Source organism: Nerophis ophidion, linkage group LG07 (genome assembly GCF_033978795.1).
Source record: "Nerophis ophidion isolate RoL-2023_Sa linkage group LG07, RoL_Noph_v1.0, whole genome shotgun sequence".
Taxonomy (NCBI): domain Eukaryota; kingdom Metazoa; phylum Chordata; class Actinopteri; order Syngnathiformes; family Syngnathidae; genus Nerophis; species Nerophis ophidion.
This window is the reverse complement of record NC_084617.1, coordinates 27,160,514-27,185,248: the sequence shown is the minus strand read 5'-3', so window position 1 is coordinate 27,185,248 and position 24,735 is coordinate 27,160,514. Positions and strand designations below refer to the sequence as shown.

The 24,735-nt window shown below is 40.4% G+C and overlaps 1 protein-coding gene across 1 annotated transcript in view; it reads left to right on the top strand.

Annotated features, from left to right (window-relative positions):
- Positions 1 to 225: 225 nt before the first annotated feature.
- cacna1ha (calcium channel, voltage-dependent, T type, alpha 1H subunit a) overlaps positions 226 to 24,735 on the top strand; it is a 174,708-nt gene continuing 150,198 nt past the window's right edge. The window contains exons 1-3 of the mRNA XM_061905837.1: positions 226 to 1,659; positions 10,780 to 10,913; positions 11,639 to 11,736. Coding sequence (XP_061761821.1) covers positions 1,567 to 1,659; positions 10,780 to 10,913; positions 11,639 to 11,736 — 325 coding nt within the window. The 5' untranslated portion in view covers positions 226 to 1,566. The remainder of the gene's footprint in view (positions 1,660 to 10,779; positions 10,914 to 11,638; positions 11,737 to 24,735) is intronic.

Here is a 24,735-nt window from a genome sequence, read left to right as displayed (position 1 = left end):
TTGTTGATAATGTTCATTTTTGTTTCACTACTTTTGGTTTGTTCTGTGTTGTGTTTGTGTCTCCTCTCAATTGCTCTGTTTATTGCAGTTCTGAGTGTTGCTGGGTCAGGTTTGGTTTTGGAATTGGATTGCATTGTTATGGTATTGCTGTGTAGCGGTTTGTTGGATTGAAAAAAATAAATAAATAAATAAATAAAATAAAATTAAAAAAAAATACATAAAATTAAAAAAAAAAAAAAAAAAAAAAAAAATATATATATATATATATATATATATATATATATGTATATGTATATATATATATATATATATATATGTAATAATAATAAAAATAAAAAAATCGATTTTTTAAAAATGAGAACCGATTCTTAATCGCACAACGTAAACGATTCGATTCGTATTCGAATCGATTTTTTCCCACACCCCTAGTAAATTCTGTACATTATTATTACATTATTTTATAATACTACAGTAGTTGTTTGTAGTACAATCTCGTGTATTGTTTTTTTCCAACAATATTTACTATCTAAAAGTTTTATTTTTTTCTTCCTAAAAGACATGTTTAAAAGACATTTGTTCCAGCATGTTGGTGCCACGACCAAAATGTACAGTATTCCGATACTTTTCAATACTTTCTTAAATAAAGGGGACTACAAAATAATGTCAATAATGGTTTTATTTTAACAGAAAGGTATGTCATACAAAAAAAAAAAAAAAATGTTGCAATCAAAGAAGAATTTTGGCATGAAAAAAGATACTGAACATACTAGACAACTTGTCTTTTATTAGTAAGTATGGAAACTGGTTACAAAGGCTCCTAATTTGGCTGCTGACGTATGCAGTAACAAATGAGGCCCATTTCCACCAATAGTTAACTTTTGGTTTCTGAAACCTCTGGTTCCTAGATCTATAGGTTCCTGTAGAATCGTGTGGTTTGTGTTTCCATAGCATTTCACAGTTCGGGTAGTTCATGCAAATCAAGCAAATGGCGTATGGAGGAGTGGTTTACTACATTCTTACACTATGTTTCTGTTGATTGTGTATTTTACATTAGTTTTAGGTGATATTACAAATGTTGGTATCAATCCAATACCAAATACTTACAAGGTACAACATTAGTCCTAATCAATGTTCTCCTGCGTCCAGGGACATATTTTTCCTGGATTGATAAACAATAAAAAAAATGGCCAAAATGTGTGATAATAAAAAGTGTCGATATAGTCATTGTAATATCGACTATGTACAGCTCTTAAACGTATTGTGACAGTGGGTATTTGTAAAGCTCCACCCCTTTGTTTCCATTGAGGAGCGTTAGCTTGCTGTTAGCGGTGAGCTATTGTAAAGTCATTGTAAAGTATCAAAAGTATATATATTTTGATTTGAGACTCAATTTTGGAGCATACACAACTGGTATCGGCGGTAGCGATATTTCAGTATGGACGCGCCTGCAACCTGTCCACAGTGTATAAGCGTTGGAAATCAATGATTCTGTGAGCGTGAGACATTTGCCAAGACTTCCTGTTTGAGCCTTAACTGCTTCCTTCTACGTGGTTCGAGCATGTGTCCATGCTGGTCATCCTCCTCAACTGCGTCACCCTGGGGATGTTCCAGCCCTGCGAAGACGTGGAATGCCTGTCCGAGTGGTGTCGCATACTCCAGGTGAGTGCTACGCCGTCGCCACCTCAACCCGGAGCACATCCATACTGTACACTGCGAATCACTCACAAAAATACATGATAATGTTGCCGCTACAATTGCAAAATTGTCCCGTACTGATGTTATTCCGATAAAATATTGCACCGATACAAGCACAGCGTTGTGTTATTTTGTTGGGTGGAATGTCGAAGCAAGTTTGATCAAGTGGATTTACCCAGACATCAATGGTAGGCATAAAAAAACGCCAACTTAGATATTACTAACAGTCTAGTATGGACTTATGCTCTTCCTTCAATTGAAGTGGTCATTTATTTTTTTCGGCAACACGTAGTTAAGTTTGTGATGCACTAATTTAAATGATGCGGACACGTTTGTTACTGGGTGCTTTTTTCTGCCAAGGAGACTTTCCAGCAGCCAAAAGGCAATGAAACAACGTTGAGAACGTGTTGAATTAGGTCCTGATGTTGAGCAACTCAATCCTAACGTTGGAACATCTTTTTTTCACGTTTAATTAACGTTGGGTTGTGATGTTGATTTGACCATTGACTTTTGGTCATTTTCCCAACCAATGTTTTACATCACAAATTCAATGTTGGAAAAACATGCTTTTTGACAAACTCGATTTGACCGTTGAAATTTGGTCATTTCCCAACCAATGTTCTACAACGCAAATACAACGTTTTTGACAACCTTGTTTTGACCATAGAATTGTGGTCATTTTGCAACCAATATAACCAATACAACGTTAAAACAACATGCATTTTGACAACATTTATTCAATGTCAGCTTCTGACATTAATATGACCATTGAAATGTGGTAATTTTCCAAACAATATTTTACAACACAAATGCAACGTTGAAACAACATGCTTTTTGACAACGTTGATTTGACCGTTGAACTTTGGTCATTTTCCAACCAATATTTTGCAACAAAAATACAACGTTGAAACAACATGCTTTTCGACAAAGTTTATTCAATGTCAGGTTGTGACGTTGATTTGACCATTGAATTTTGGTCATTTCCCAATCAATATTCTACAACACAAATACAACGTTGAAACAACATGCTTTTTGACGACGTTGATTCGACCATTGAATTTTGGTGATTTTCCAATCATTATTTTATAACACAAATACGTTGAAACAACATGGGTTTTGACAATATTTGTCAGACCTGGACAAGGATTGTTTGTGCTCCTTCGACGCAGAGGGATTACAGGGCCAGGCGTGAATTCAGGTACATGTTTTTTTATTATACTCAAAATACAATAAAAAAGTCAACACAAAAAGCGCGCTCGACGGCAGATAAGAATCTATACTAAAACTTAGAACAAAAACAGCACAATGGCAATACTATCTATAAAAAAAACAAAAGATACTATCAAAGGCATAAATACAAACAAAACTTACTTGGCGTGGATGAATCGAAAAGCATGGCATGAAGTATGAAAGGCAATGAAAGCGAAGTTCCCAGACTGATTAACAGAAAGAAAATTACTTAAATACTGGCTGTGATAATCAGGAACAGGTGTGGGACTGAGGGCAGGGGCGTAACAAGGTGGAACTAATGCGTTGGCATGGAAACAAACAAAACCAGGAAGTGCAAAACGTGACTGAATGTCCAAAATCAAAACATAACATGACAAAACAAAACATGATCCATAGGTGTGACAGAGCCCCCGTTAAGGACAGCTCCCAGATGTCCAAAAACAAAAAACAAAACAAAACTATGATCAAGAGTCATGAGAGGGCGGGAGGGGGACATGGCGGTGGATCGCCAAACCACGTGTCCCCGTATCCAACGGGGCAGAGTCAGGTGGCGGCGACGCGTGGAGGACCGAGGTGGGTGACCTGGGAACAGCCATATCCGTGCTCGACCCCCTTGGCGTGGCGGACGACCATGTAGAAACCACAACTGTGGCCGACGAGGCGGGCGTGGCGGACGACCACGTAGTGGCCACAACCGTGGCTGACGAGGAGGTCGGCATCCCTGGCGTGGTGGACACCCACGTAGCAGCCACATCTGTGGCCGAAAAGGAGGCGGACGCGTCGTCATTGTGGCAGGCAATGAAGCTTGGCGTGGCTACAGCGCTGGCAGTTGGCGTGGCCTTGGGCTTGGCGGTCGACTTGGGCTTGGGCTTGGCGGTCGTCGTGGAGCTGCCACTGGCGGTGCTTGGCGACGTGGAGCTGCCACTGGCGGTGCTTGGCGACGTGGAGCTGCCACTGGCGGCGCTTGGCGACGTGGAGCTGCCACTGGCGGCGCTTGGCGACGTGGAGCTGCCACTGGCGGCGCTTGGCGACGTGGAGCTGCCACTGGCGGCGCTTGGCGACGTGGAGCTGCCACTGGCGGCGCTTGGCGACGTGGAGTTGCCACTGGCGGCGCTTGGCGACGTGGAGCTGCCAACGGCGGCGCTTGGCGACCTGGAGCTGCCACTGGTGGCGCTTGGCGACGTGGAGCTGCTACAGGCAGCGCTTGGCGACGTGGGGCTGCCACTGGCGGCGCTTGGCGACGTGGAGCTGCCACTGGCGGCGCTTGGCAACGTGGAGCTGCCACTGGCGGCGCTTGGCGACGTGGAGCTGCCACTGGCGGCGCTTGGCGACGTGGAGCAGGCACTGGCGGCGCTTGGCGACGTGGAGCAGGCACTGGCTGCGCTTGGCGTCTTGGAGCAGGCACTGGCGGCGCTTGGCGTCCCGGAGCAGGCACTGGCACTGGACGTGGACGTAGACCTTGACGTAGACTTGGACTTTGACGTGGACTTTGACTTGGTTTTGCTGCTGGTGGCCGTTGTGGCTTGACAGGTTGAAAACCTGGAAGTGGCGGACGGGCTGGAGGCTGTGGCTTGGAATCGCCCTGGGCAGAACCAACCAAACAACCCCTCAACCCCAGGCCCCCCCTCAAAGAGTGGCTCCCAGACACTCTCACTATGACCTGGAAAAGTCTTTTGGGGTGGGCGGAGGGAGGTGAGGAGGAGGGCAGAGTCTTACCCTTTACATTGTCCATATAGTTGTTTTTCTTCTTTGGTCTTTGTTTGATTGTGTGAGGGAAAAAAACGTTTTGTGACTTGGGCGGGGTTTGAGTCCTGGGGGGCGTGGCATGAAATTCAAGTAGCTGTGATTGCAGTGATCTGTTGTGCAAAATCATTTTTTTGTAATAATTTATCATTGTTATGGGGTCTGAGTCTTCTGAAGGAGGTGGGTGATTAATTGTGAAAGATTTGAAAAAAAAAATCCTGGTCTGTGATGTCTGTTGACGGTGGCGTGACGATGTCCTGGTGAGTCTGAGCAGCCTGCAGTCCACTTCCGCTCTGAGTGGGAGGAGCTTGCTGGCACGGCACTTCCTGTCTGCACCTGGAAGCCTTCCCCGCCGTCCTCCGTCGAGAGCGGCGCTTCCGGCAAGCCAACATGGCGTCATCTTCGGACCAAATGGATTTTATTGGCACCAGTTTACCATTTGGCCCCCACATCATCTCTTTGTGCCCCATGGAGGAATAGCGGAGCGTTTCCTCCTCCATAGCGCGCAGCACCGCCAACGACGCCTCGTCCAAATTATCATCTGCGAAGGAGCTCTTATGCTGGGAACTTTCTGTCAGACCTGGACAAGGATTGTTTGTGCTCCTTCGACGCAGGGGGATTACAGGACGAGCCAGGCGTGAATTCAGGTACATGTTTTTTTATTATACTCAAAATACAATAAAAAAGTTAAAACAAAAAGCGCGCTCAATGGCAGATAAGAATCTATACTAAAACTTAGAACAAAAACACCACAATGGCAATACTATCTATAAACAAACAAAAGATACTATCAAAGGCATAAATACAAACAAAAACTTACTTGGCGTGGATGAATCGAAAAGCATGGCATGAAGTATGAAAGGCAATGAAAGCGAAGTTCCCAGACTGATTAACAGAAAGAAAATTACTTAAATACTGGCTGTGATAATCAGGAACAGGTGCGGGACTGAGGGTAGGGGCGTGACAAGGTGGGAACTAGTGCGTTGGCATGGAAACAAACAAAACCAGGAAGATCAAAATGTGACTGAATGTCCAAAATCAAAACATAACATGACAAAACAAAACATGATCCATAGGTGTGACAATATTTAATAAATGTCAGCTTTTGCCATTAATATGACCATTGAAATATGGTAATTTTCCAAACAATATTCTATAACAAAAATACAACGTTGAAACAACATGCTTTTCGACGACATTTATTTAATGTCAGGTTGTGACGTTGATTTGACCATAGAATTTTGGTCATTTCCCAACCAAATATTTACAACACAAATACAACGTTAAAACAACATGCTTTTTGACAATGTTTATTTAATGACAGGTTTTGACGTTGATTTGACCGTTGAAATTGAGTAATTTCCCAAACAATATTTTACAACACAAATACAACGTTGGAACAACATGCTTTTTGACGACATGGATTTGACCATTGAATCTTGGTCATTTTCCAGCCAATATTTTACAAAAAAAATAAAATGTTGGCACAACATGCTTTTCAACAACGTTTATTTAATGTCAGGTTGTGATGTTGATGCGACTATTGAAATTTAGTCCTTTCCGAACCAATATTCTACAACGCAAATACGTTTAATCAACGCCAGGTTGTGATGTTGATTTGACCATTGAATTTTGGTGATTTTCCAGCCAATATTTTACAACACAAATACAAAATTGAAACATGCGTTTTGACAACATTTATTCAATGTCAGCTTTTGATATTAATATTACCATTGAAAGGTGGTCATTTTCCAACCAATACTCTACAACACAAATACAACGTTGGAATAACAGGCTTTTTGACGACGTTGATTTGACCATTGAATTTTGGTCATTTTCCAACCAATATTTTATAACAAATGTAAAATGTTGGAACTACATGCTTTTCGACGATTTTTATTCAATGTCAGGTTGTGACGTTGATTTGACCATTGAATTTTGGTCATTTCCCCAATCAATATTCTACAACACAAATACAACGTTGAAACAACATGCTGTTTGATGACGTTTCATCAATGTTGGGTTCTGACGTTGACTTGACCATAGAATTTTGGTAATTTCCTAACCAATATTTTACAACACATATACAACGTTAAAACAACATGCGTTTTGACTATGTTTATTTAATGACAGGTTTTGACGTTGATTTGACCGTTGAAATTTTGTAATTTCCCAACCAATATTTTACAACACAAATACAACGTTGGAACAACATGCTTTTTGACGACATCGATTTGACCATTGAATCTTGATCATTTTCCAGCCAATATTTTTAACAAAAATAAAACATTGCCATAACATGCTTTTCAACAACGTTTATTTAATGTCAGGTTGTGATGTTGATTTGACTATTGAAATGTAGTCCTTTACGAACCAATATTCTACAACGCAATTATGTTTAATCAACGTCAGGTTGTGACGTTGATTTGACCATTGAATTTTGGTGATTTTCCAACCAATATTTTACAACACAAATACAAAATTGAAACAATATGCGTTTTGACAACGTTTATTCAATGTCAGCTTTTGATATTAATATTACCATTGAAATGTGGTCATTTTCCGACCAATACTCTACAACACAAATAAAATGTTGGCACAACATGCTTTTTGACGACATCGATTTGACCATTGAATCTTGATCATTTTCCAGCCAATATTTTACAACAAAAATAAAACGTTGGCATAACATGCTTTTCAACAACGTTTATTTAATGTCAGGTTGTGATGTTGATTCGACTATTGAAATTTAGTGCTTCCCGAACCAATATTCTACAACGCAAATACGTTTAATGAATGCCAGGTTGTGATGTTGATTTGACTATTGAATTTTGGTGATTTTCCAACCAATATTTTACAACACAAATACAAAATTGAAACAACATGCGTTTTGACAACGTTTATTCAATGTCAGCTTTTGATAAGGCCTACTGAAACCTACTACTACCGACCACGCAGTCTGATAGTTTATACTGTATATCAATGATGAAATATTAACATTGTAACACATGCCAATAAAGCCTTTTTAGTTTACTAAATAGCAATTTTAAATTTCCCGAGAAGTGTCGTGTTGAAAACGTTGCGGTATGATGACGCGTATAAAGACGCGGGTGTTTGACGTCTCGGGTTGTAGCTGACATTATTTTCCAGCCCGATCCAAACTATAAGTAGTCTGCTTTAATCGCATAATTACACAGTATTCTGGACATCTGTGTTGCTGAATCTTTTGCAATTTGTTCAATTAAAAATGGAGAAGTCAAAGTAGAAAGATGGAGGTGGGAAGCTTTAGCCTTTAGCCACACAAACACAGCCGGTGTTTCCTTGTTTAAAATACCCGGAGGTGAAGTTTTACTATGGATCAGAGCGGTCAAGGGAACATGGATCCCGACCACATGTCTAACGGCAGTTTTCGGTGAGAAAATTGTGGTACAAAGTCGCCTCTTACCAGAGATCAGCGGAGCTTGCGCCTCATGCAGCTGCGTGACTTCCCTCAGAGACTCTGGGGTCAAGACAACCGTGGCCACACCCCTCTGACTTCAGGTAATATTTTACTCACTAAAACACTAGCAACACAATAGCAGATAAGGGATTTTCTAGAATTATCCAAGTAAATGTGTCTAAAAACATCTGAATCGCTCTTACTTGTCACGCGCACATCGTCTGCGACTTCCGGTACAGGCAAGGCTTTTTTTTATTAGCAACCAAAAGTTGCGAACTTTATCGTGGATGTTCTCTACTAAATCCTTTCAGCAAAAATATGGCAGTATCGCGAAATGATCAAGTATGACACATAGAATGGACCTGCTATCCCCGTTGAAATAAGAAAATCTCATTTCAGTAGGCCTTTAATATGACCATTGAAATCTGGTGATTTTCCAACAAATACTCTACAACACAAATGCAACGTTGGAATAACGGGCTTTTTGACGACGTTGATTTGACCATTGAATTTTGGTCATTTTCCAACCAATATTTTACAAAAAATATAAAATGTTGGAACTACATGCTTTTCGACGGTGTTTATTTAATGTCAGGTTGTGACGTTGATTTGACCATCAAAATGTGGTCATTTTCCAACCAACAGCATGGATCCAACGATAGACAACATTGTCTCAATTTACAAAATGTTCGTACAATGTTGTTTCAGAGTGAGTTTTAAAGGAGTTGTATCAACGTCTTGTGCCTGCTGAGTTCCTATGTGTAAGTAATAGACAACTATAATTAATTGATACTTGTTTTTATTGACAAATGTGCTGTTACACTGCAATATTGTTCAATGATCATTACATAGGTCTAGCTTGGGTGCTATTGCGTGCTTAGCTGTTGTGTAGCTGCTATCTCCTAGTAGCCTATAGCCTTAAATGTTTACCTTTTGTAAATGACTAAATTAGAAGAAAAGACCAAACGTGTGTGCTTTTTGGAGAATATTTAGACGTTATACCATCAGAATAATAATAAAACCGAAAATTTAGACCAAACACTGCAAAAATAGTACAATTTACATATATAAGAATATATAAATTATGTACTAGTAAATAAAGTATCACAAATCTGATCTTCATATTTGGCATATTAAGGGGTCTAGTTAAATCCTAAAATAAGACAGATACTGCAATTAAATCCTGCAAGCACATCCTGCTGTAAGTGCTGCTATTATGTTTAATGTCTGGATAAAAGGCAATAAAAACTTCACCCATCCCACTGCCTCTCACGTGGGCCGTTTGTTTTTACGAGGTGAGCTTGTTATATTCAAATACAGACTTTTTTTTTTTATCTTCACGGATTTCAACGTTTAATTAATTGAAACGCTGATGAAACTGCCGTTTGCTGCGAGCACTCACTCGGCATTACCTCACTCGAGATTTTAAATGTGTTGTATTATCTAGGCTCTCGTCAATGAAGATGCAAATACCAAGTGCTTAATAGCATTAATAAACTATAAAAGTGTGTGTACCATTAGTGGGCGGGCCGTGGGTGATATAGTAAGACTGCATGCACAGTTGACAAAGTACTGCAGACTGCCTTATTGAACACAGGGATTCTGCTTGTCATCCGTGTTCACCATGGAGACCCTTATTTACTGCAATGTGTGCTCCAACCTGTGATGTTTTACTACATGATGCAGCACCATAATCTGTAGGCTACCACCTTTTTGGCTCCAGTGCGATCTAGGCAACTGAAACTATTGTTAGCATTTCGAAAGTGCACACTAAGACATACGCTGGAATGATCCACACCTGAGAAAATGCATGTTTCAATAATGTTTTTGTTGTCAATGTATCCAAAATATCTTATCTGTGAAATTGTCACGTTTGGAAAGCATTTTGATGCGCAAAGATTTTATCCATCCCGATTCTAAAACGATACATCATTTGAGGAAAGTTAATTAAAAAAAAAAAAATTAAAATAAAAAATGAATATATATATATATATATATATATATATATATATATATATATATATATATATATATATATATATATATTATTTTTTATTTTTTTTTATTTTAAAGATAGAGTTTTTTAAAAGTTCTTTTTAGGCTATTTTAATGCAACCGGAAATAGTTGTTTTTAATCCGTAAACTGTTTTAAAAAAGTTACATTATAATTACTATACCAAATAATACATTGCAATAATCGGTTTGAGTCGATAATCGCGTTGAATTGGAATCGATTCTGAATCGTATTGTCACCCCAGGAATCAGAATCTTAACGAATCGTTAAATGCCCCAAGTTTCACACCCCTTTTGCTAACAGTTAACATGTGTCAAGTAGAATGAATACAAAACGTACACATGTACAATTAGCTAAAAATGTTAGCATGTTAAAATTTAGCACTCATATGACTGAGGTGTCCAGATATAAAACTGGACAAAATAAGGTAGTGTGCTAATTTTAGCATGCCACAATGCTAACTAATCAATCCACAACCAAATCACGATTCTTATTCATCCCATTGCAATACTCAGTTTGATTCAAGAATCGTATTAAATTGAAATCGATTTTGAATCGTATCGTCACCCCAGGAATTGGATTGGATTGTTAGGAGTCCAAAGATTCACACTGTTTACCAGTTTCCAAATGAGTTCTGTTCTGTCTGTTTTCTCGTCAGGTTTTGGACGACTGTATATTTGCCTTCTTTGCGGTGGAAATGATCATCAAGATGGTGGCCCTGGGGATTTTTGGCAGCAATTGTTACCTTGGCGACAAGTGGAACCAGCTGGACTTTGTCATTGTCATGGCGGGGTTCGTATCCCACAATGCTTTTCTTGTTTGCCCTCAAACTGTCCAAGTACTGCAATTCCGCAGTGCTGTGCTAATTTTCCCAACAATCGAGGAACATGTAAAGGAACACATATTTGGTCCCTGGGTAAATCCTTTATAGCTGCATCCCTGCGGAATTGCATGCAAAACACAGTTTTCTACTAACCCTCCGAGGTATGCACCGGCTCCATCGTTAACCAACCAACACTCAGACAGGATGAATAAATGCTGAGGGACATTTATTTCCTTCGCAGTCTTACAGCACGCCCTCAAAGAGATACGGCAACTGAGGCTGTCACTCACAATCAGAATGACATTTTCATGCCGAGTGCACTCTCAGTACAAAACCATTCTTCAGTGTCATGGTACATAAACAGAGTGAGATAAGGGCATCACATTAAGTACCAGGAGTGAATAAACAAGAACTGCATGCCCGAGGCTCCTGGAGACGCTCAGTTCTTGTCGGAGGAAGATCAAAACAAGGAAAAACAGACGCAAAAACACATCAATGTGCTGAGGATGACTTACACAAGTTATGTTATTGGTAATTGTTGTTGTTGACCTGTATTCCCACTAATTAACTGCTGGTTGGATAAACGGATTATCATCTTTGTAAAAGCAACTCTCATAGGAAATCCCATTAGACTTTGAAGATGCACCTCGTGGCAAATGTGTGCACAGTATTTTAAAACTCTTTGCGTCCTTAGGGTGTTGGAGTACTCACTGGATGGACAGAATGCCAGCTTCTCAGCCATCCGCACAGTCCGAGTTCTACGGCCTCTGCGGGCCATCAACAGAGTACCAAGTAAGTACATAGTCGTTTTCCGACTATAGGGACTTTTTGGAGTTCCTATAACCTTTTTAGTTCTTGGGCCGTTTTTCGGCGTATTCCGACATACGGGAACCAGGGACTACGGCCCTCAGATCCTACAACCATTTTAGCTCCTACTCTGAGGAAGGGTATAAACCAGGGATCCCAAACTCGATTTACCGGGGGGCCACTGGATGAAGAGTCTGAGTGAGGCTGGGCCGCAAAAAATGTAAAAAATATATATATTTTGAAATGTCTTTATTTTTATTTTCAACACAAAATGAAATCAAGTAATCTGAGGCAATGCAAATTTAACGATAAAACAAAAAAAATAACCATTTGAATAAGTCCAGGTTATCGGGGACTGTTATCACTGACGGACAGGTGTCGCGGTGTAACTGCAGCCAGGCATGTAAGAAAACCCTCGTCTGCATGGCAAAATCGCTGTCGCTTTCATTCATTTGCCGCTTTTCCACTAACGCAGAGGTAGGCTGCCCAGAACTTTGAATGAGCCATTTTGGACCCAAATAACAAAAATCGTCTCTGTCTGGAGCCAACAGGAGGGGGTGGAGTTTACAGTTATGGTAGCACAATTAGCCTCAAACCGTCCTTCGGGGGAGTGCTTCAAAAGCTACCTTAAAACCAAAAGCTCATGTCCCTGGCCTGGACTGTTTACAGCGTCGCTGGTGGAGGGAGCTCGAGAGAGACACAAACACAGTGACAGAGAAAGCTCGAGAAAGAGAGAGAGAGCGAGCAGGCGGGCAAGCGAGGGAGGGAGGAAGAGCGCGTGCGGGTCTAGTGGAAAAGCGGCAAAACGTTTTTCTGCGTGCATCACGCAAGTGACGTCAGTGTTCGGCCCTCCAGAGCTATACAGGTATACCACACCGTGATCGTTAGATTCCTTCAGCTCCCCACACAACGCTGTCAAGCGCCATTCATATAAAACTTGCGGGCCACACGAACATTAAACTTTCATATTAAGGTGGGAGCGGCAAAATAACATGTCTGAGACCCCTGGTCTAAACTGAGTCCCATAAGAAATCAAATATGTAGGTGTTTGATGATTGGTTGAACTGATGAACTACGCCACAACACAGACCCACCATTTTTAAAAAGTCCCACAGAGTTGTTTACGAGATCGTAACAGCAACAGGAAAAATGGACACAGTAGCCTCTGAGGTCTCCATTGTTGCTTGTGTTCTTTCTTTGTTCACTTTTCGCATTTTCGCAGGCCAGTTGTCGGTTACTGTGTAGTGGTGGGTGAGGCGCTAATGTAATACGTCATGGGTCGCCGGCAGATATGCGTCACACATCTTTCTTACTAAGGTCGCCAGCATCCCCAGCCATGTGAAAATGTGAAATGGAAAAGTCCCTGTTGGTAGTACCTATAACTCAACTCAAGTGTAGTAGTTCTTAGAATTGGGTTCCGAGAACTGGTTGACATACATGAATTACAGTAATACCTCAACTTTCAAACTTTATCTGTTGTATGACCGAGCTCAGAACTCCAACTACTAGTTTCTCTTGCAATTTGTATTCTTATACAAAGACCTGTGTGTTTATTTCGATACCTGACAGTTTCGGCTACAACTGGGGCTTTCCTCAGAGGTTGTTACGAGATGTTGATGTGGCGTGTCTGGTCAGTTGATTTAAACAGTTTTTAGCGCTGTCTTTCTGCTTTTAGTTGCAGGCTGACAGCGCCATCTAAAGTCCGACTTCTTCAGGACTTTCTCCCAGGTGTGGGAAAGTTGATAAGCCCCATCGTCTCGGTTAACAGTCTGGGGGGCAAGCTTCTGAATCTCAATGGCTTCTATGATCCAACGGTGGTGTTTGCTGCTCTTGGTGCCGATGACCTGGGCGTTGTCCCACTCCATGTGGTGGTTCTCCGTCTTGCAGTGGTCTGATACAGCAGACTTCAGCTGTTCTTGTTCTGCTTGTCATCTGGTAGCTCGTTTTGAGGCTTTTGATGTTTCCCTTTCACATTCTTTTCTGTGCTATTTTTTACTGATGTTAAGCGCTCTTCCAGTTACTCCCACGTATGATTTGTTGCAAGACAAACAAGGTATCTCATTTATTACTTTTCGTTTGTGTTCTTGTTCTATTTTGTCCTTAAGGTGACCTCCCTGACGTATAGAAGTATGACAATGGCCCAGTTTGGTTTGTTTTTTGTTTCCTCTTAATGACGTTTTGTTTAGCTTGTTGCCGTCGTGTATCTATGGCCCACTTTGGGTGGTTGCAAGTTCTTATCACTTTCCTAATGTGCTCTTCTTCCTCCTTTCTGTCTTATTCTTGGGTGATGAGATTGGTGCGTTCAAAATGTGTTCTTACGACTGAGAGTTTCTGAGCCAACTTTAGGTCCCATTCTTTTTCATCTTCATATGCTGCCTCTTGGGGACATAATTAGGGGACACAGCATCTGTTTCCACGGTTACGCTGATGATGCACAGTTGTACATTGCCATGTCTCCTGATGACACAGGACCAATAGATCTACTTTTTAACTGCATCATAGACATCAAGTCATGGATGGCAGTGAATTCCTTACAGCTTAAACAGGACAAAACGGAGGTTTTAATTTTAGGCCCTGTAGACCAGAGGGAGAAACTTTTACCAAAATTACAACATTTTAAACCACAGTCTTATTTTTGTACTCCGAGCTGACTTTAATCCAGCATTTAAAAAATATTCAAAAAATAGGTTCTTAAGCTCACAAACAAAATCCGTCTGTTTAGCTCTCATGCCGACACGGAGGCACCAATGTACATTTTAATTTCGTAATACCCTGCTCTCTGGTATTCCCCAAAAATATTTTAGAACTCTACAAGTATTATTATTATTAAACAATTCTTAAGGCGGGAGCACTTTACACCAGTTTTAAAGTCGCTCCTTTGGCACCCTGTCTGCTTCAGGGTGGATTTTAAAGTTCTGTTATGACTTGTTTAATGTCTTAATGGCCTTGCGCCTTCTTATCTATCTGACCTGCTTTTCCCGTATCAACCCTTCTGGATCCTGAGGTCCTCTGGCATCAAACTTGTGTGCTGAGGTAGGATTTAGCCAGTTCATTTCAGTTTCTATCCAGTGTGGATGCCTCAAAGGCCTCGTGCCGTGCCGTTATTTGTGTGTGTGAAATATCGATAATTATTGTAGTTTACATGTATCATCTAAATGTGCAGACTTTTAGTAGGTTGCTGGCCAATTAAAAAGTGACTGTAATAGTAGATTGCACAGTTCAGTACATATTCCGTACAATTGACCACTACTGTAAATGGTAACACCCAAATAAGTTTTTCAACTTGTTTAAGTCCGGGTCCATGTTAATCAATTCATGGGCATGAAGAGTTATTAAAATAGTCTTTTTATTTGTTTTTTGCAAATTGCAAAGTTCAGTCTTCAACGAAACAAATTACATTTGTATTAAAGGTTAAATTAAAAAAAATCGATATATGCTATCGATATACACTATATCGCGATAGACACGTCAATTATCGTAAAAAATATGTTCAATAAAACGTTTGACATTTTTTCTTTTCTTCTTTGGCGGGAATAAAAATGCTTCAATTTCATATATTTTCATCCTTGTCCTTTTTTTCAATCAATAATACCAATAATAATCTACATTGACTGAAATAAAACATTTATATCAAGATACATCATTTTAATTTTTTGTTCATGTGTGTAATGTAAACCAGGAGTTCTTAACCGTTTTGACCTTGATGCCCAATTTTTCAACACCAAATTATTAATCCCACTCTGGATTTTAATCGTATTAAATAATTATGTCTAACCTACTTATCGTTTACAACCATGTATAATAATAAGAAACCATGTGTTGATTCAGAAATTGTATTTTTTATTTAAAACATAAACTATAGGCTTTGGCCAGACTGATTAGAAAAATAAGAAGGGACTCGTAAATAACTGACAAAAGACTAACATACATACAATTACTGTATGTTGCGCTAAAATAAAATAAACTACATTATTAATGCATATTTTTCCTTAACTGTCAATAAAATGTAAGTGCAAAAAAAATCCAGCTTCACCACTTTAGTCATCATTTTTGCGCTTAAGAATCTTCTCTATGACTTTAGCTCCAGGCTTCATCTGCTTGCTTGATATTGTGATTACTGCCATGGGTGGTAGAAAAATATATTACGAGCGAGTACCGCTTCGGCCCATACGGACCACCGCTGAGAAACTGACATTGGTTAGAAAAGTTATCTAAACCACATCATAAAACAGATTGTCTGCTTTTTTGCTTTTTTTGTCTCACGTGGACAAAAAATATACACGCACATGTTTTTCGGACTATGCAGGGACTGAACGTTTTACCTGCAACCTCATCATGGGGCCAACAGTTGCCTCGGGGGCGATCTTTGCAGCTGGCACGGACAACGTGAAGTAAAAGCTCTATTCTAGTAGCGTGGCTAGTCTGGCTCACACTCAAGGTCAGGGGGGGAAAGAGAGACACCCCCCTCCACCTCCAAAAAGACCCAAAGGCCTGTTCATTCTTTAGTGCATGCAAGCAAAGACACCACGTAGATGTTCATCACCTGTTTTACACGGTCTCATCTTCCCATCTTTGCCTTTGACTGTCGTCAAGATCAAGTATTTCAGCCTTCACTGCTGCACCCGCACGGCTCTCTTTGTCACCGACCATTTTGCTACCACTCTGTCTCTGTTTGCCTTTCGGCTTAAGTGGAAGAGAATTGTTTTTTGTCCGACAAATGTTCATGTTTTTTCCTTGTGTAGCATAATTACAGTGCGAGGTGCGTTGGTCTTGTTTATCAGGCTCCCGCTGATTCTCCGCTTGGCACGCGCCCCTACTATTCATGCATACATATATATGCATATATATACATATATAAATATATATATATATATATATATATATATATATATATATATATATATATATATATATATATATATATATATATATATATATATATATATATATATATATATATATATATATATATATATATATATATATATATATATATATATATATATATATTTATATATATATATATATATATATATATATATATATATATATATATATTTATATATACATATTTATATACACATATTTATGCATATATATACGTATGTATGCGTGCGTGTGTGTATATATATATATATATATACACATATATATATACATATACATACATACATATATATATATACACATATATACATATACATACATACATATATATATGTGTATATATACATATATACACACATATACATATATATATACATACATATATATATATATATATATATATATATATATATATATATATATACACATATACATATATATATACATACATATATATATATATATATATATATATATATATACATATATATATACATCAAGTTTTTGGCTGCCTGCTCTATCACTTCTAAACCATACTGCCCACAAATATGTGGTATATAATGCTACATACCACTTTTTTTAAACAAAATGAAGTAGCTTGTGCACAGTAACCAAACAAAAACTACCCTTGGCTACCATTTAAACTATTTGGGTTTTGCACCTATGTCCAGAGATGTATTTAACGGAGACCATCCGGTATAGCTGGGTCACACGTATGTTGGTAAACTTCACTCCAGGACACTCTCAAAAGCAGTGCTGGCTACCGTGTTGGTAGTTCCTGGCTTTTAGCTCGGTGGCTAGCACGCTGTACTCCAAGTTCGAGTCCTGAGGGGAACAGAAAAGGCAGGCACTGAAACATGCAGGCTACTTCTACTTCTTTAGTTTGTAAACAATAATAAACAACAACAAGAACATTTAATAATATTTTTCAACATTTACCTTGAGGAGCGTTTTTTTTGTTTTTTTGCGGTTGTTTCCAACAGGCTGCTTCCTGGTCCTGTAACAACAAGTATATTTCTTCTTGTTTATGTTGCACACGGACCTCTTTGAGTGACGGACTCGATGTCAGAGTTGACAGCAAGCAATGTGTATGTCTGCGTACATTTGTCGAGTCAGGAGACGGAACAAACTGAAATATTTTAAACAAAGTAAAGGCAGCGTCTCCATATTTTCATGGATAAATGTCCGTCATTGGAACGTCAATGGCTGCAGGCTGCGGAGGCTGTGGTCAGACTGACTTGCAGTTTGGGCTAACGTGTTTTTAATGTTTTCTTCCTCTGATTCGGTGGTCCGCTTCCTCGCTTTTGCACTAGTTTTCTTGGTTCCTTGGTTGAAGGACAGGATGTGTCGATCTGTGGACGGTCACTTCTTCAACCGACGGCAGGGATGCTCGTAACTCAAATTTATGCTCAAAACTTAAAGCAGAACAAAAAGACGGTAAGCGGCTCATATCTCAAAATATTCGTATGTTGAGGTAAAATTGTATTTTGATGTTGTCAGTCTTCTTGCATGGCACCAGTGTTAAACTTAGGTTTGTACAACCATTAAGCCCATGCAAGATGGACGGTCCCACTCCTCTGCGACATTTCCACTGCCTGCCCATGTCCTGAAGTACTGGTTAAATGGTGCCGCCAGGTTTCTGACTCGATTAACTTCCTCTCGCACCCAGGCATTTTTGCGTCAGTCAAGCTATTTGGCCCCAAGCTCCCCTTGCCTGGCTTTGGGAAGGATGTCAGGCTGTGGACAACTTCTTGCTTGGCATGTCAGCATGCCAAGCTTCACCAGCACACTAAAGCCGCCCTCAGATCGTTTTCAATTCCGGCTTAGGGGTTTGACGACATGCACTTGGACTTGGCTACAATAGGTTGGCAGAGTCCTTGGGTGTGTAGGAGCACCGCACTACAGCATACCTTATGCGGCTTATCCGGGCGTTCTCACCGGTCGCTTCAAGCAGCTATTCGTGCTGCGCTCCCAGATGGCATTGAGCCTTGGATCATGCTCAGGTTGTAGTGATGGGATCGGCAGTTATTTTGACTGTACCGAATCACTAGAATCAGTTCCTTAAATTGATTCGTTCAAAAGATTTGTTCACCGAATCACTTCTGCAGCAGCAGTTCTGTGTGCAGGTCGGCAAATCATGAGTCAGTCAGTAACAGTTTCCCCAGCGGCAGATCTCGGTGTGTGTCAGTTGGCGAACGACACAAGCCCTCAGCACCCAATGAATGACGCGCGCAGTGACTGAACGAGATCCTCAATGTGACGTCATCCTCCGTGACACAGTCAGTTCTCTGTGTCAGTACGTTCGCGAACGTGAATCATGTGAATCACGTCACAACACAGTCAGTTCCTTGCGTCAGTACGTTCGCGAACGTGATTCACGTCGCAACACAGTCAGTTCCCTGCGTCAGTACGTTCGCGAACGTGATTCACGTGATTCACGTCGCGACACAGTCAGTTCTCTGCGTCACTACGTTCGCGAAGGTGAATCACGTGAGTCGCAGCAGTTCCATTCATACCGGCATGGTCGCGGCGGAGCTTAACTGAACTGAGAAAGGAACGAATCAGTTTAGGAAGTGATTCGGTTTAGTACGTTCACTCAAAAGATTCGTTCGTTTGAATGAATCGACACAACACTATCAGGTTGGACTCGGCTCTGAAAGACGATCTGCCTTGCTGCCGTTTTTTTTTGTTTTGAAGAGACTCTTAGCCCCAAGCACAGGGCTGTCAAAGTTAAAGTCCCAATGATACACACACACACACACACACTATGTGTGGTGAAATGATCCTCTGCATTTGACCTATCCCCTTCCTCACCCCCTGGGAGTTGACGGGAGCAGTGAGCACCAACGGTGGCTGCGCTCGGGAATCATTTTGGTGATTTAACCCCCAATTCCAACCCTTGATGCTGAGTGCCAAGCAGGGAGGCAATGGGTCCCATTTTCATAGTCTTTTGTATAACTGTATAACCCTCAGGTTTGAACTCACAACCTTCCAGTCTCAGGGCGGACACTCTAACCACAAGGCCACTGATTGTTCGAGGGACTACAGTTTCAGAAAGCTAAAGACCGATTGCCGGACTTCTTCCCTTCACTATTATGAGAACCAGAACCCTCTCTTGTAAAAATGTGTTTTTGGGCTATTTCTTTTATCCGAGGTACACATTTCAGGACAAAATAGCCCTGTTATGTAAAATGCAAGCAACGCTGGCCTTTATGTAAGAGGGACAAGCCAGTGCGGCTGCGCCAGATAAAAGTTGGTAAACCTCACTCCCCAGCGACTTCAAGTGTTGTGCTGGCTACTGGGCTGTCAGCTCTGGCTTTCAGTCCTGTATTCAGAAAACAAACAACCAGGGCTCTGGTCCCCGTGTGGAATGCAATAAATAAGGCAAGGGGTAGATCCAACTGCGTTATATTTAGATGGATAAAATGTCAATACAAGAATATACTAATGTGCTTGCATTTTTCCTAGTTACTCCATACAGCAGAAACGATCCAGTGTTTATAGGAACATTACTGTAAAAACGTCTCTCCCACATTTTGAACTGAACTCAGAGGGACGATCTGGTTCTACTGCCGGGCTGGATAAGGATTTTACCCCCGGGTTGCCAGTTTGATTAGAAACTGCTTCGGCCCTTTTCAACACTGTTTTCCCTGGCTGTTAGTGTCTTCGAAATTTATGTCCGTTTCCTTTCTGCGCGTCATGACGCCCACCGTTTACCCGTCCAAACAACGTTTGGCGTCCCGGGGAAGGTGCTTGATCACGGTACCAAACGTCAAACGCTTTGTAGTAGATAGCCGCGTTTTGTCATACAGGCTAAAGCCAGCACACATGGTGACGGGCAAAGAACTGTTGCGGGCCCAAGTCGTTATCTATGCCTTCACACATCCGGACTGAGTGGACACCCTGTCCAACAGGTTTTGTCCGCCATTTCAGCTCGCTGGAGAAGCTTGTGTTAGATTGGATAGGCTTTACTATCAACGTTGATAATGGAACAATAGATAGATTTCATTTGAGGTTCCGCCACATCGGATTGAAATATTCTCAATTTTACTTTTTGATTAAAAATATATTGCATACTTTTTCAAGCAGTTCTTTAACATTACAAGGTTATGATCTGAGTATCAGGGACAGTATTTCAACGCCGATGATGTTAACCGCCTGTGACAAGTGGAGATGGATGTTGAACACATGCGGTTAGGTAATACCAGCCACAGGGAGCCTGTGCGTCCAGGCCCCTGAGGACGGAAACATGTCAAATTGTCACTTTTAGGATCGTCATTTCTGGTAATCATTTTGACCGAAGGGACGAAGCTGAGGGTCGAGCTCACTCGGTCTATACGTGTTGTATAAATGTGTGGCGAGAGATGGGACGTTGGCCAACGTGTCGTGTCTCTTGAACGGCTCTAGTGAGTGACCGACAAGAATCGAATCGCAGAAATTTGCCATGCTGCTTTCATATGTGCACCGCCTGACCAGACTGAAAAATCCAAAATGAAAGTGTGTGAAAGAATGAACGATGAGAGTCAAAGGAAACCTAGCAACAGTTGAACGCACTTTGACGCTTTATTGTTTTGTTATGGATTTGTAAAAGTGGAGTGGAAAAACATGTTCACTTTCTTTGTTTGATGGTGTTTCCTTGTATCCTTTAAACCATATCCAATTATATTTATGATCCGCAAAGTATGTGAAAACACAGTTTACACATTACAAAACGCCACAAGTTCTGTCAGCCATCTTGAATATTCCGCTCCAAATACCTTTGGCTGTTTTCGTAGAGCGCCGTCACAGTAGTAACCCTTCTAGTCATACTAGAAATACTCCAGAATTAGAAAGATATGAGCTGTTTATCATTGAGAATCCTTATGTACAGTAAGACAAGAACACATATTCTTGGCTTTTTTGATGCATTCTGTATCGTAAATAAAAAGAAAACAATTGAGTCAACTGATGGAGGGTCCTCTCTAAAACATCCAAAAAGTACCAACAGTACTCCATTTACATATCGTGACCTGAAAAGTATACAAATATTAGTGAAAATGTTATTATAAGCGCTAACGCAGACAGACTATTTTAGCGGCGCATTGATAGCAGTGGGCTACTCAGTGGCCTAGTGCAGTGTTTTTCAACATTTTTTGAGCCAAGGCACATTTTTTCCATTGAAAAAATCCGGAGGCACACCACCAGCAGAATCATTAAAAAACAAATCTCAATTGACAGTAAAACGTTGTTGTCGCAATTGTTGGATACTACTTTAAACCATAATCAAGCAATATAGGCCTTTTCTCGAAGTAGGTGTACTGTCACCACCTGTCACATCACGCCCTGACTTATTTTGAGTTGTCCTGTCTGTAGTGTTTTAGTTCTTGTCTTGGCTCCTATTTTGCTGGCTTTTTCTAATTTTTTGGTATTTTCATTGAGCAGTTTCATGTCTTCCTTTGAGCGATATTTCCCGCATCTACTTAGTTTTAGCAATCAGGCATATTTCAGTCGTATTTCTCCTTCTTTGTGGGGACATTATCGATTGTCATGTTATGTTCAGATGTACATAGTTGACGCCGCCTTTGTTCCACAGTAAGTCTTTACTGTCGTCCAGCATTCAATTTTTGTTTACCTCGTAGCCAGTTCAGTTCTAGTTTCGTTCTACATAGCCTTCCCTAAACTTCAATGCCTTTTCTTAAGGGGCACTCGTATTTTGCTTATTTTTGGTTTAAGCATTAAACACCTTTTTACCTGCACACTGCCTCCCGCTGTTCCCGACATCTACAAAGCAATTAGCTACCGGCTGCCACCTACTGATATGGAAGAGTATTACACGGTTACTGCCGAGCTCTAGACAGCACGACACTCAACAACAACACATCATTTGCAGACTATAAATACAGGTCTGCAAAATAGGTGTAAATACATAATCTTCAACTGCTTCTGCTTTGTCTCAAGCTTGTTAAAAGTAGATTTTAGATTTTACTGTAATTAATGCATCTAGTAGACAAATGTGGCCAAGGACCGACAGACTGGTCCAATTTCACATCCCCCCGAGGTGGCGACAGACACAAAGAGACGCTAGTTGCAGGAAATTTTGTTTAACCCTTTGTGAGGATTGTGATTAATTCTTCCCCTAAACGGAGCTATGTTAGCGTGCCGTCGGTCGGCATACCAGCGAGAGTGGAAATATTACAGTAAGTGTTTTATTTTGGTTTATTATGGCTAGCTTGTATGTTTAGCACCCAGCAGTGCTGCTAATGCTAGTGTCACAATACAACTGCATCTGGGTCGCTGTCGGTTTCTAAAACGTATTGCTCATCTTGCCCATGTGTGGGCTCAAAAATATAAGATTCTGGATCATAATTTTTCCAAAAGTTATCGTTGTGGGCTCTCACAAAGTCTGCCTGATAAGCATTGTTATTATCGGGCTAGGGATCTGTGGTTCCTCTTCTACGTCATTCTTTCTCAAAATGGCTAGGGAATGTCTGGGATATTTATAATATTTTGAGCATATCTATTTACTTGCAAACTTTGAAAGTCTTTGGGTGTCATGAATCAAATATATATGATAATAACTTCAAAATAGAGACAAATTCTTTTTCCACCTAACTGGTACTTTAGAGGCCTACTGAAACCCACTACTACCCACCACGCAGTCTGATAGTTTATATATCAATGATGAAATATTAACATTGCAACACATGCCAATACGGCCTTTTCTAGTTTACTAAATTACAATTTTAAATTTCCCGGGAGTTTCGTCTTGAAAACGTCGTGTAATGATGACGTGTACGCAAGACGTCACGGGTTTTAAGGAAATATGAGCGCTGCACACACACACAGCTAAAAGTCGTCTGCTTTAACGGCATAATTACACAGTATTTTGAAGATCTGTGTTGCTGAATCTTTTGCAATTTGTTCAATTAATATTGGAGAAGTCACAGTAGAAAGATGGAGTTTGGGAAGCTTTAACCTTTAGCCACACAAACACACGGTGATTCCTTGTTTAAAATTCCTGGAGGTGAAACTTTCCTATGTATCAGAGCGCGGTCAAGCAAACATGAATCACAACGGAATGTCAACCAGCAGTTTTCGATGAGAAAATTGTGGTAAAAAGTTGCTTCTTACCCGAGAAAAGCTGAGCTTGTGCCGTCCATAAAGCTGCCGTCGACTCCCCTGAGACACTGCGCGTCAACACACCCGTGGACGTACACCTCCGACTATCAGGTACTATTTAACTTACTAAAACACTAGCAACACAATAGAAAGATAAGGGATTTCCCAGAATTATCCTAGTAAATGTCTCTAAAAACATCTGAATCCGTCCCAATGAAATTGCGTTTTTTTTTTTTTAACTTATTTTTTTTTTCTCTTTTTTTTTTTTCTAGTCTGTCGCTATCAATATCATCAAACACACATCTTTCATCCTCGCTCAAATTAATGGGGAAATTGTCATTTTCTCGGTCCGAATAGCACTTTTTGTTGGAGGGTCCCATTATAAACAATGTGAATATGTGAGGAGCCCCCACACGTGTGACGTCATCGTCTGCGACTTCCGGTAGAGGCAGGGCATTTCTCTTGAATGCAAACTTTATCGTGGATGTTCTGTACTAAATCCTTTCAGCAAAAATATGGCAATATCGCGAAATGATCAAGTATGACACATAGAATGGACTTGCTATCCCCGTTTAAATAAGAAAATCTCATTTCAGTAGGCCTTTAAATAGTCCTTTTTACATTGTAATAATCTGTATTGTAGTTTCATTTATTTATTTATTTTTATAGGAGTATATGGGGTCTTCAATGTTTTCTTGCCCAAGGACCCCGACCGAGAATGATATGGACCCCCTACTTTTAGATCCTGAAAATTGTTTGGATCAAACACTCCTTATAGGTATTTTTAGGAACCTTATGTAATTGGGGGTTAAATCACCAAAATGAGTCCCGAGCGAGACCACCGCTGCTGCTCACTGCTCCCTCAACCTCCCGGGGGGTTGAACAAGGGGATGGGTCAAACGCAGAGAGCAATTATACCACACCTACAGTGTGTGTGACTATCAGTGGTATTTTTAATTTACTTTAATTTACACTAACCCTTAAAATAATACAGTAAAG